The sequence below is a fragment of the Mobula birostris genome, chromosome 16 (genome assembly GCF_030028105.1).
Source record: "Mobula birostris isolate sMobBir1 chromosome 16, sMobBir1.hap1, whole genome shotgun sequence".
Taxonomy (NCBI): domain Eukaryota; kingdom Metazoa; phylum Chordata; class Chondrichthyes; order Myliobatiformes; family Myliobatidae; genus Mobula; species Mobula birostris.
This window is the reverse complement of record NC_092385.1, coordinates 24,968,608-24,981,716: the sequence shown is the minus strand read 5'-3', so window position 1 is coordinate 24,981,716 and position 13,109 is coordinate 24,968,608. Positions and strand designations below refer to the sequence as shown.

The 13,109-nt window shown below is 41.6% G+C and overlaps 1 protein-coding gene across 1 annotated transcript; it reads right to left on the bottom strand.

The window, feature by feature from the left end:
* Nucleotides 1–2: 2 nt before the first annotated feature.
* On the bottom strand, nucleotides 3–8,660 carry pde12 (phosphodiesterase 12). Its single transcript, XM_072280433.1, has 3 exons — nucleotides 7,303–8,660; nucleotides 5,243–5,321; nucleotides 3–2,732 (listed from the first exon to the last, which is right to left on the bottom strand). The coding sequence occupies exons 1-3, from the start codon at nucleotides 8,512–8,514 to the stop codon at nucleotides 2,290–2,292; spliced, it is 1,734 nt and encodes a 577-aa protein (XP_072136534.1). The 5' UTR covers nucleotides 8,515–8,660; the 3' UTR covers nucleotides 3–2,289.
* Nucleotides 8,661–13,109: the final 4,449 nt, after the last annotated feature.

Below are 13,109 nucleotides of genomic sequence, written 5' to 3'. Positions count from 1 at the left end.
TGATTCAGATATTTATTTTGTGCAATTTAAACTTGAGGGTGGGCACTGATTGCTCAAGTTGTTTTCAAGGCATTTATAAAAATGTTTGTTTTGTTTCCAGACAAACAGCAAGAGATAATTTGAGTGGTAGTTTGAAATATAACTGGTCAGACTGCTGGCGAAAAAATATTAAAATAAAAATGACTACTGTTAATTCAGGGCTATGTTTCTCTCCTAATGTCTCCTACTATTTCCTACTTTTGAAAACTACTTGTTTTAATTTGCATGTAGCATCACAAGTTACATAATTTTTTAAATGTATTCTATCCAATTGCTGTTTAGAAGAGGTAAGAAGACAGTGGGGAAAAGAGATGAAGGGGGAATTTTTTTCCGCCTGAGTCTGGATGAGTAAGTGGTTGAAGAGTCATAGGGCTGCAGAAATCAGAGGGGTCTCACTGAACTCCCATCAAAGAAAAGATTTAAACTTTAGGGTAGGCACCCCTTGAAGAGACTTCCGTGTGGAGCATTAAAAATCTCACAGATGTTAGAAATCCATAGCCACACAAAATGCTGGAGAAATTCAGGTCAGGCAACATCTATGGAAATGAATAAATAGTTGATGTTTCAGACTGAGACTCTTCAGGACTGGAATGAAACGGTGATGCCAGAATAAAAAGATTAAAAATATTTTCTCTTCACATGACCTAAACACACTGATAAAAGTTCAATGAGAATGGGAGGTGCTTGGAGTAGAAAAAATTAAATATCTAATGTAATAAAATGAAAATTAATTCACATCAAAATAAGTAAGCTGGACTGGACTAGTATGCTAACAGCCAAGATGTAGCTGTTGCCCCACAGCCCCATGCCTTTCCCCCCTCCAAGTTTTACAATCGGTAACATAAAATTGCTGTGCTTGCATTAGGAAACTTGCACTAACATGTTATACCAAAACCCCAATCCAAATAAATAATTAAGAGTCACTATATAATTAGATTTGTTTATTATAATCTACCATGTTCCTTGGGTGAACTTCCATTTCTTAATGTGGTTGCAATGGCACTGATATACTGTCAACTAGTAAATAAGAAATAATAGAACTCAAAATATACAACTTGTTATTTAAGTGAATTGGACAAATGCATTCAAAGGGGAGCTAGACAAACATTTGGATAAGTGAAGAGGAAATACACCCTGTTTATGAGGGTGGCAGGAGCCTGGGTGGGAAAAATGGATTATAAGGAAAGTACAACACAAAAGCAATGGAAAAATATTCTATCAAAACCAGTTGATGAAAAAGCTGTCATTCTGTTTGTCCCCAACTAAATTGGCAAAGTGTTTGCTCATTTTCTGTATCTCACCCAAAATGATTTGCAGCTATCACATATCAAATGTATTCTCTCTAGTGATAATCAGTATATGTACTTTTCTCACTTGATTAACAATCATTACAAATTTGAAAAAAAGAACTTTTGTTTTACATGTGCTCAAATAACACATTTACTTAGAATAAGTCAGCCATGTTACTTTCATTGATAGCCACCCATTGTTGTTTCTTTGATATTCTAATATCTAAACACAAACTGGGAACATAAACCTTGTTAAATAGTGAATGTCCAAAAATTGAGATGGTCTTTGCAAACCACACGTTTATTCCATTCCATAAATGCTTCCTGACCAGCTGATTTCCTCCAGCATTTTTTGTGTGTTACACTATTTTTAAAGCACTATGAACTTGGAAATGCATGTTAATTAAGGTGTATTTTCACTTTGACATTTTGAATCTTAATTTGGTAGTTCGCACATGTGTATACATTATCTGCATTTATAACTAAGCTTGTGTTGTATCACAGTGCAAACTGCAGCCAGATAGTGGAGTGATTTTGCAGTTTGGTATTTATTTAGATGGAAATTCCATACATTTTCTAGAAAATAAAGCCAGATAATACAGCTGGATAGCTTGGTTGTTAAAAATATCTTGGGATTTTGATTTGCTTAATTTGTTACCTACAAATAGCTTCTGTCCCTAACTTAATGCATATAACACTTTCTTTTCCATAAAACATGAGCCTTTGCAGACATTACAAATCCTGCCAGACAACTGGTTACCATGCTTGATTCTATTTTTTACATTATTATTTTGGATTATTCTGATCTCCATTTATTGCAGTGTCTTGTTAAACAAAATCTCATATTCATTCACCATCTCCAAAGATGCTTATACACTTGTTTATTTTGTCAAGTTATACCCTTTGTAAATTCACACAGTGTTATTTACCATTAGTAAACTAACTGACAAGAGGGCACTGTTCATTTCCACTGAAGATCACAGACAAGTGCAATGTGATCTGATGGATGTGAAACACTTGGCAGGGCCAAATGGCAGGTGATTTCCTCATGAGTTGGAAAAGGAATCACCTGAGCAACTTCAAACGTGTTTCCATCCATAAAAATATAGTCCAAACAGCCTTGAAAGCCACCTACATAATTTGTGTAAGCAGGTTCTCCACAGGCACTTCTAAGTTCAAAGGAGTGAGTAAGAGACATCTGGCATTGTTCCTCTTCACCATTTGAAGACCAGTCTTGGTGATCTGCAGAAATGCTTCCCTTGGTAACAAATTCATACAATCCTGAATTCGGGATACTATTAAAGTCACCACAAAAGATTATTGGTGCATTAGGATACATCTCTGAAGTAATTTGATGCAGATGACGAAACGCGATTGCTATCTGAATAAGACGAATGTGCCCTCCTGAAAAATAGTGCAAGAAACCTTAGATCAATTCTCATAGCTCGGACTAAAAAAATTGTTAAAATGTTAATTAAAATAGATTCTTATCTGCAAATTACAGATATATGAGCAACCTTTCCCTTTTTGTCCTCTAACTGAATAACTGAACAACTGCTTTAACATTCAGGAAATTTTGAAGAATTATGTGAATATCAAACAACCACATTAATATTTTTGTACAGCAACCACTCTAGTCATCATGCCAGTATTATAAATTCTTGGAGAACCAAAAGTTCTACTGAAGTTTTAAGGTCAGTAATTAAAGTAACCCATCTTAGTTTTAATAAACTGTAATTTAAGGTCTGTCACAACAGTCCAGCACCATACCCACCCGTGTAAATTCAAATACACTAACAAGTGCTCTTACAAAGATTAACAAAGCTGAGTTCAATTTTCTTTTATTAAGCCCTGGTTGATATTCATTATCAATTTCCAGTTGCAAACATCAGGCAGGAAATAAAACCTCAACCAGGAATGCCTGCATAGATGTTCCTCAGCCTGCTCTTCCATTCAATAAGATTATGGCTGATCTTCAATGTTAACACCATTTTATTGCACTATCCCTATATGCATTGCTTAATATATAATTGGCTTTGAATCTATCATTGACAAAACTTCCATAACCCTTCATGACAGAGAATGCCTAGGATTCACCACTCTCTAAGAAAATTTCTCTTCATTTCAGTCTAAGTGATCCAATGTACATTTTAAGAGTTTGACCTCCAAATTATGCATGTCTTTGCCAGAGAAACACCTATTGAACCCTCTAAAAATAGAAACATGGTCTAAAAATTATTGCTTACATTACAGAAACCAGAATGGTGAACCTTCACTGCATGCCTTCTGAAAGAAATGAAGTCCTTCTTTACCGGGCATCTCTAGAGATGCGGCTCGTTAGCCCCTCATTAATAGCCACTGAACTCAGCAGTCAGAAAACCACATTTCTCAAACTCCATATATCTAGGGTCAGTATGACTTGGGAAGCTGGGAAGTTGGGATGTCTCGACCACCCGAACCTCGATCTGTTTGAATATTGTGTAAATACTGCCCTCATGCAATTAGCCGTTGGCAAGAAATAACAGATCAGACACTGCATACAATAATAAACAAAGTATATTTACAAATGACTGCTTTATCGAACAGTTAGTAGGAAAAAGAAGAGAAAAAAATTAAAAGGGCCCATAACAGTTAACTCTGTCCAAATGCCCACATAAATTGGAGCTTATCTTGATGTTGCCTTTAACTCAAGCGCTGGACCCACGGTCTGCGTGAAAGCACACTCTACCTTCTGACTGTAACTTGAAATCCATCTCAAACAAAGGGGCTCCCCCACGGGAATATTGGTCCTTCCTCCCTGAAGCACAAAGCACCCTGTGCAACAGGGACAGCATCCTCAGCCATCTTCCTCCTGTCTTCTCCCAGCTCCTGCCAAAAAGACCTCGACCCACACCAGTGCTTGACACAAATACCTCTCCACCCAGCATTCTCTAGAACCCTCTCCCAGTTCCACCATCCTCATTCCTAAATTGAACAACATAGCCCCTTTAAATCAAACCCAAACATACTGAAAGCAGAACAGACTGCTCTTGCAGAACTGCTATAATGAAATACCTACAACATAGCAGAAAAAAATCTTCACCAGGGCGCTACAGAAACATACTGGTTTTACAGCTAAGATGACTGGAATTGTACCTAATAAGAATCAAAATACCATTTACCTCCATAAATGCCTGCTATACCAGGACGTAAACTTAATCACTTTTAATTTTATTTTCATGTCATAACTAACTTCACATCATCTTCAAATTTGGAAATCTCACATTTAGCCCCAAACCAAATCACAAGATATAGATTGTGAATCTCCGTGGTTTTGAGGGTTTGGGGGTATTTTATATAACCCCCAACTCAGAGGTAGGGATAATGATAAATTTTAATTAACCATATGATGGCAAGATTAAATTGTGATTGTTTTTCATTTGGGTTCACATAAAATATAAGTATTCTTAATGTGGCTGCTGCTTTCAATTTCTCACATGCACTTTTCATGATCTACAAATGGGCAGTGTGGAAACAGCAGCTTCGATGAGTGTTCACAGAACATGGTAAATGTCTCCTGATGTGACAGATGACAAAGCCAATAGTCAGATGGCAGATGATCAGAGTTTTACATGTACTTTCCTTTCCTTACAGAAACAGTTCAACATACTGATTTAAGTATTTTCTGCCCCTGTTCCAAACAAGACCTATGTTGGTTTGTGTGATTAGTCTGGTATCATTTAAGTTCTATTAAAAATTGAAGATAAAAAGTAGCAACTACAAATAGGAGATTTGTAAAATTTGTTGAACATGCAGCTGTAAATCACCCTCAAAATTAAGTAAGTTGAATATTCCTTAATGGAGAAGTGTGACATATAGAATAAGCGGAGGGTGTAAAAGTACTAAGAATATATCACTACAAATATAAAATTTACCTTTTGGGTGCCAGTAAAGATGAGTATTAGCAATACACACTTTCCTTGATGAATCTTCAAGATACTGAAGTACAGAAACCTGAGTAAAAATAATGTACATTCTGAACTATCCAATATGCAAACATAGCAAAATATATGACGACTTTTCAGCTATCATAAAGTTTTTCAAAACAATAGTAGTCTTCTAAGGTTCTCAAATAAACATTGATCAGATCTTGTACTAAGCTGTCACTTAATTATTCCATCAATTATTCTGTTTAGCCACCAACTTCCCATTTTGTCAAATTAGCATTATTTAAGTTAACAAATATCTCCTTTCAAATATCACCTCAAGTAGAATATTCTGATATTTATTCCCAAAGAAATTGTTACTGGAATGTATTCAAAACTGGGCTCTCTAAAGCAACAGAGCTGAGCTGAAATAAAAACAAAAGATATGAGAGATACTTTGCAAGCAGAGCAAACTCGATGGGCCAAAGGCCTAATTCTGCTCCTGTGTCTTATGGTCTTATTAGTTAGGGCATCAAAGTTACAGGGAGTATGTGGGTGAATGTGGTTGAGAGTAATAAAAATCAGCCATGATGAAATAGCAGAGCAGAATCGACGGGCTGAATGGCCTAATTCTGCTCCTATGCCTTATGGTCTTATTAGATCAGACCTTATCTATGGAGAGAAAAACATAACATTTTGAATCAATTTTCCTTCATTAGACTGGGAAAGTGCGAAACTAGGGTGTTTTAAGTTGCAGAGAATGGGATAGAGAAAAGGTAATAAATACAGAATATAGCAGTTATTGGAGATCAAAATAAAAAAGGAAATATTCAGCAAGTCAGGTAGCATCGATAGTCAAAAGAGATAATGTAACAGGTGGATGACCATAGGTCTATTTTCACAAACAGGAAAGGCTGGTTACCTGAAATGATTGAATTCACACACAAGAACTACAATGTGTTTTGACTGAAGATGAGGTGCTGTTCCTTGAGTTTGCATTCATTGGAACAGTAGAAGAGGGTGAAACCTGAGGCCAGAATGGGTGTGGGAAAATAATTAAAGTGACAGAGACCTGGATGCTTAAGGTCCCCCTTGGGAATGAAAGGAGCTGTTTCGCAAAGCCATCACCCAGCCTGCATTTTCTCCAATGCAGAGGACACCACGTTGAAGTAATCAAATGCAGATTGGGTGACATAAAATAAAATGCATTAATTTGGAAGAAGTGCAAATGAATTGCTACTTCACATGGAATGACGTGGTGGCAGGAAGGGACAAGATAAAAGGGCAGGTGCTGCATCCCCTGTAGGCACTTCAGAGACTGAGAGAGGGAGTGATCAGTGCGGCTAAAATCTAACTAGACAGTCAGAGAGGACATCTTATTTCAAAAAGGGAAGGGAAGATGTGGCTTTTGCTGGTGGAATTTTATTGAAGATGAAGGAAATGATCAAGAATATTCCGTATACCAGCTGGGAAGAAGAAGCGTATTTGGAGAACTTTTTTCTTTGTTCTGCTGGAAGAAGATTGGTAAAAGTAGAAGTGTTTGCGATCCCACCAGTCAATTATGGTTAAAGAAAAGGACATCTCAAATCACTGCTGTAAAAAAAAACTCATCAACAGAAAATACGACAGAGATGGATAAACTGGCACAATGAAATAGCTCCTGCCAGAGTGGCAGGTCTGAAGAAAATAGGAGCTCTACTTGACCCCTCAGCACCTCTCATAATGATCTGGGCATTTCTGGTCTCCTAATTCTCCAGAGCCCTCAATTCTCAAATCCTCAACTTTACCCCCTTAATCATCAATGATTTAGTTTCCACAACTGTACTTTTTGAGAAAAAAAGATTGTGATGTAGGAAATCTTAAACAGACAAAGAAAATACTGGAAATACTCGGCGGTCAGGTATCATCCGTGAAATGGGTCGAAAACCCGCCGTCCGTCATGGTTTAAAAATGAAACATCAGCTATTTATTCCAGAGATGTTGGACCTGAGGGGGTTTTCCAGCATTTTGCTATAGTAGCTGATGTAGACAGGGTTGAAATACTGTGGTAAAAAAAAACATTTTAGTACCTGTAAGGCGGTTGATCTTTGCAGCACCTTCTCCTTGATGGTGGGGTTTGCAGAAATCTTTTGTAGAAGATCGGTGTGCAAGGGATCCGAAGCCAGAGCCTCACTAAAAGTCACATCATGTTGACTTAGCAGTCGGTACTTGGAGGCTCTGAAGAAGGTGGCGAGACCTTCGTGCTGCTTCTCCTTGATCCGAAACAATCCGTGAAAACCGAAAGCGTCCAGGGCCGGCGACAGGCTGTCGTAGAAGACGTGCTTGTCCACCTCCTGCAGACAGAGGATGTCGGCGTGGTAGCCGCTGAGCTCCTTCTTGATCAAGTTCTGCCTGTAGTCGGCGTGGAGAGCGTACGGCGCGCAGTAGGGGTACAGGGTGGTTTTGGACAGCTCGGTCTTCGCGTACACATCCGCCAGGATGTTGTAGGAAACCACCCGGTGCTGCGCTCCGGACACCGCTTCGCGAGTGAACGAGTGGCGGCTGTCGAAGGTGCAGACTCCCGGGCCGGCCTCCACGGCGCCCGCGCTCTGCAGCTCGGCCGCCGGCCCGAACCTGCTGCCGTCGCCCGGGCGGCAGCGCAGCTTCAGCTTCGAGCCGACGAGGCCGTTGTCGGGGATGAAGACCCTGCCGCTCGCCGCCGACTCCCAGCTGCCGGTGCCGGACCCCGACCCCGCAACCTCCCTCAGCCACTCGAAGCGCGACTCGGCCGGCTGGCCGAATTCGATCTGAACCTGCGGGCAGACCGGGAAGCCGGCCAGGATCGAAGCGGGTAACTCGAGGCGAGTTAGTGTCGGCGGGTTTCGCTGCACCCGGTACCGCGCTTCCCCCACACGCAGCTCCGCACCGTCCTGCCAGGCCTCGGCGTTCCTCGTGTCGTCGGGCACGGCCTGCTCATCCAGGTACAGACTTACATCTGGGGCCTGGGCCGGGGCCTGGGCCTGCTCCGCCGCCTTCCGCCCTTTCCTGGGCTTGCTTTGTGCCTTCAGCACGTTGTGCGCGATGCGAGCGAGCGCGGCCCGCAGGCACTCGCTCTGCTCCCGCGCCAGCCGTCGGTGCCCGCCGTTCAGCTCGAACGAGATGGTCATTTTAGCCTCGCCCGGGACGCAGCGGACCACGGCCGTCTGCATCGCTGCACCCGGCGCCCAGGAGGCCGCCGCACGGAGCCCCGCCGAGCACGAATGCTGCAGTAGGTGGAGGACGCTGCCCAGCAGAGCGGGCATGAATGAGCCGGCCCCGCTCTTCTCCCAGGCTGCGGAGAGAAAGTCGGCGCCGGCTCGGGCCCGATGGCAGATAAACTGCGCGGTTCAATGGAAGCGGCAGCTGGCGACGCGCATCTCTGCTGCGAAGGGGCGGCACTGCCGGAGCTGGGCGACGCTGCCGACTCCCGAGCCCCTCTCCACTATGCCAAGTGTCCAAACAGTAAAGTTTGGGTCTGTGTCCTTTGGAATTCAGAAGAATGAGGGGCATGTCTGAGTAGATGTTAACATGTTTCCATTAGTGAGAGGGTCTGGACGAAGGGGCATAAATAAGGGACCAGTTATTTAAAACAAGATACACTCAATGATTCCCCTCTGCCATCCGATTTCTGAATGGACATTGAACCCATGAACACTACCTCACTATATTTTATTTCTATTTTTGTACTATTTAATGTAACTCTATATATACTTCATGATAATTCAGTTTTTTTCTCTGTATTATCACGTATTGCATTGTACTGCTGCTACAGGGTTAACAAATTTCATGACCTATGCCGGTGATATTAAACCCGATTCTGATTCTGATAATCTCCTGAATTCTGTACCCTTTGGTGTTAGGCAAGCTATATCATTAGAAGTATTTAAGGTGAAGATAGATAAAGTTTTGAAAGATCATGAGTTGGACTGCGAGTAGATCTGCTTGCTGATCCATAGTACAGTGTGCCACCTCTCATTCTTTTTCAACTCCAGGGAGGAGAGGCCTGGCCTGATGAATCCCCCCTCATATGACAAATCTCCCATCTCAGGAACCGGTGGAGTTTCACTGCGCACCCCCTCTTTGCAAATACAGTGGATTCTGGTTAATTGATCCATCGGTTAGTTGGGGCAGCCATTTATTTGGGACAACTCTTAAACAGCAAAAACTATTCGAGAAAACAGCAGCGATCTCCTACACTGTGCTCAAAGCGAACAGCTTTTTTTAAAATAGCATCACTTGCATGTGTTTGTGTTTAAAACTGATTTTTGTCACTGCTAGCTGGTGAGAAATAAGCGATGACAGTGAGACACGTAGGAGAGTTTTAAAAGTGGAAAAGTCCTTGTACTGGGATAGTTCAACACTCTCGACCTTGGAAGTCTGGGTCCAGTGGTACGAGTTGTTGTCACGAACTGGGGCTTTCCTTGTTTGCAGTGGATAACCATGACTTTTTCTGTGTCTTACCATGTCCTTCGCTCTCCATGAAGCGTTACAGAAGTGCCTTCTTGACCTTTGGATCTCATCCACCCAGTTCACCGCAGCCACAGGTGAGAGCTGAGTGTCCAGTGGGGACCAAAGGTGGGTGAATGGATGCTACAGGCCCCTTCACCAGAGATGCTACGCCTCCCTGGATACCTCATACACAGCAGCCTACACTGGATGAATTCCTCGCTCGAAAACTATTTCATTTAAATACATAATTTGTTACTCAGTTAAATGATAGTTTGTCTTTTTTATTTCCATAAAATTTTGGCTAATTGGGGCAGATGCCTAATTGGGCCAAAATGTACTGGTCCCGAAGTGTTCCAGTTAACTGGAATCTACTATTGACAAAAATTGTACTTAAAATCTTACTGTCATTCCAACATAATTTCTATATGAAATTATGGTGAGGCATTCTCTGCCTTCCAACTTGCTTGATGCTCCTGCTACCAAAAGTCCATTGGCTCCCATTTATCCACTCATGGAAGAACTCCCTGTGGATTAGTAAAAAATTATTTTCATATTCACTCTGAAGCCATGTTTCTGTAATGACAATTAGATCACACCCAATTACAGCTCTCTGTCACTAATTCATCAATTTTGTTGCAGAAGCAATGTGCTTTTGAATAAACTGCCATTAAATTTAGCCTGTTAACAATTTCCATACACCTACCATCACTGCAAGTTAGTTTTCTTTCTACCACATATTTATTTTGCTCATTACTCTTGTAACTTACACTTCCAGTTTTGTTTCTTTCTCCTCTGAACCAACTCAGTTCTCAATGCCTACTAAGCTAGTTTAAACTCTCCCAAAAAGAGTAACTAAGCCCCTACAAGGATACCTGTCTAACGTATATAGGATCCACCAGCCACACAGTCCCGACATCTCAAAACTCTGAAGTGCCCCTTCCTGTACTGTCTCTGTAGTCACATACTCATAGTCATAGTCATACTTTATTGATCCGGGGGAAACTGATTTTTGTTACAGTTGCACCATAAATAATTAAATAGTAATAAAACCATAAATAGTTGAATTGTAATATGTAAATTATGCCAGGAAATAAGTCCAGGACCAGCCTATTGGCTTGGGGTGTCTGACCCTCCAAGGGAGGAGTTGTAAAGTATGATGGCCACAGGCAGGAATAACTTCCTATGACGCTCTGTGTTGCATCTTGGTGGAATGAGTCTCTGGCTGAATGTACTCCTGTGCCCAACCAGTACATTATGTAGTGGATGGGAGACATTGTCCAAGCTGGCATGCAACTTGGATAGCATCCTCTTCTCAGACACCACCGTCAGAGAGTCCAGTTCCATCCCCACAGCATCACTGGCCTTATGAATGAGTTTGTTGATTCTGTTGGTGTCTGCTACCCTCAGCCTGCTGCCCCAGCACACAACAGCAAACATGATCGCACTGACCACCACAGACTCGTAGTACATCCTCAGCATCGTCCGACAGATGTTAAAGGACCTCAGTCTCCTCAGGAAATAGAGACGGCTCTGACCCTTCTTGTAGACAGCCTCAGCGTTCTTTGACCAGTCCAGTTTATTGTCAATTCGTATCCCCAGGTATTTGTAATCCTCCACCATGTCCATACTGATCCCCTGGATGGAAACAGGGGTCACCGGTACCTTAGCTCTCCTCAGGTCTACCACCAGCTCCTTAGTCTTTTTCATATTAAGCTGCAGATAATTCTGCTCACACCATGTGACAAAGTTTCCTACCGTAGCCCTGTACTCAGCCTCATCTCCCTTGTTGATGCATCCAACTATGGCAGAGTCATCAGAAAACTTCTGAAGATGACAAGACTCTGTGCAGTAGTTGAAGTCCTAGGTGTAAATGGTGAAGAGAAAGGGAGACAAGACAGTCCCCTGTGGAGCCCCAGTGCTGCTGATCACTCTGTGGGACACACAGTGTTGGAAGCACATGTACTGTGGTCTGCCAGTCAGGTAATCAAGAATCCATGACACCAGGAAAGCATCCACCTGCATCGCTGTCAGCTTCTCCCCCAGCAGAGCAGGGCGGATGGTGTTGAACGCACTGGAGAAGTCAAAAAACATGACCCTCACAGTGCTCGCTGGCTTGTCCAGGTGGGCGTAGACACAGTTCAGCAGGTAGACGATGGCATCCTCAACTCCTAGTCGGGGCTGGTAGGGGATCTAAGTGTGGCCTAACCATAGGCCGGAGCAGCTCCAGAACTAATCATTCCAGATAGGAGATGCTCTTTATCTCCTGTCTCTGGGTTGTTAACATGGCACTGGGAGTCATTCTGGGAATGCCACCTTTGTAGTTCTACTTTTTAAAATCTTCCTTTGCTCACTAAATCTTCTTTCAGGACTTCATCCCTTCATTTGCAACTGTGGAGCACATCATCTGCTTCTTCACTCTCCTTTCAGAATACTTTGCAGTTGTATCCTAAATCCTGGCACCCAGGGGGCAATATACCAACCTGAGGTCATCTCTGTGGTTAAAGGAACAGTTGATACCCCTTCTTCTCTCACACTTCCTTTCTGTGCCGCTGAGCCATCCATGGCACTACACTCCTGCCTCGGAGGACCAAGATTCTCAATAGGCTAAAGAAATAAAGCTGCAAGTGAGTGAAGTACTCCTTCCCTATCTAGAATTCTTAAGGTATGGTGTGATTCCCTGCCTAAATATTGTCCTCAAAGTGCTTACCTTATTCTATTACTGAAGGAAGCAACAGTTATCCAAAAGAGTATGTTATATTAATGTAAACTAAATTCAAATTTGTAGAATTCATGGTGTATACACACTATTACATGTTTTTGCAATTTTGGCAATAAATTAATGCTTCAATAAAGTATAAAACAAATGTACTTGCTATATCTCCATAAATATATGTGACCTGCAAATTCATTTGCGATGTGTGAAATGTTAGAATTTCATTGTTTTATTTTCAGTTCATCCAATCTGCATTTACATTTATCAGGGTTACATGCATCCTGAGTTATAGAAACGAAGTTGTTATACTGAAGAACATAAAACCGCTTGTGGAAAGTTAAAATAATGGAGACAAATTACACTTTAAAATACCAAAATAAATCTACAAAGATTGAGTTACTGAACCCTTCAGAAATAGAATCAGTTTAAAGTCACTTACAACAATATAGGCAAATCACAGTTCAGAAAATATTTTTGTTTTCTATTATTAAATATGAGGAACTGCGTATGATATTACTAAACACCATGGAAGCATAGCAGTTAACGTGATGTTGTTACAGCTCGACCGTTCTGGAGTTTGGAGTTCAATTCTGATGCTGGTAAAAATAAGCTCTGTACGTCCTCCCAGTGGAATGCATGGGTTTTCTTTGGGTGGTCTTCTTCTGGCAGTTTAATGTATCTAGGCATATTACTGTA

Coding starts and splice junctions, on each gene's coding strand:
- pde12 (XM_072280433.1), bottom strand. CDS start 8,514: ATGCCCGCTCTGCTGGGCAGCGTCCTCCACCTACTGCAGCATTCGTGC. Junction 5,322..7,302: donor AAAGATCAACCGCCTTACAG/GTACTAAAATGT, acceptor ATTTTTACTCAG/GTTTCTGTACTTCAGTATCT. Junction 2,733..5,242: donor TCTTTACTGGCACCCAAAAG/GTAAATTTTATA, acceptor ACTATTTTTCAG/GAGGGCACATTCGTCTTATT.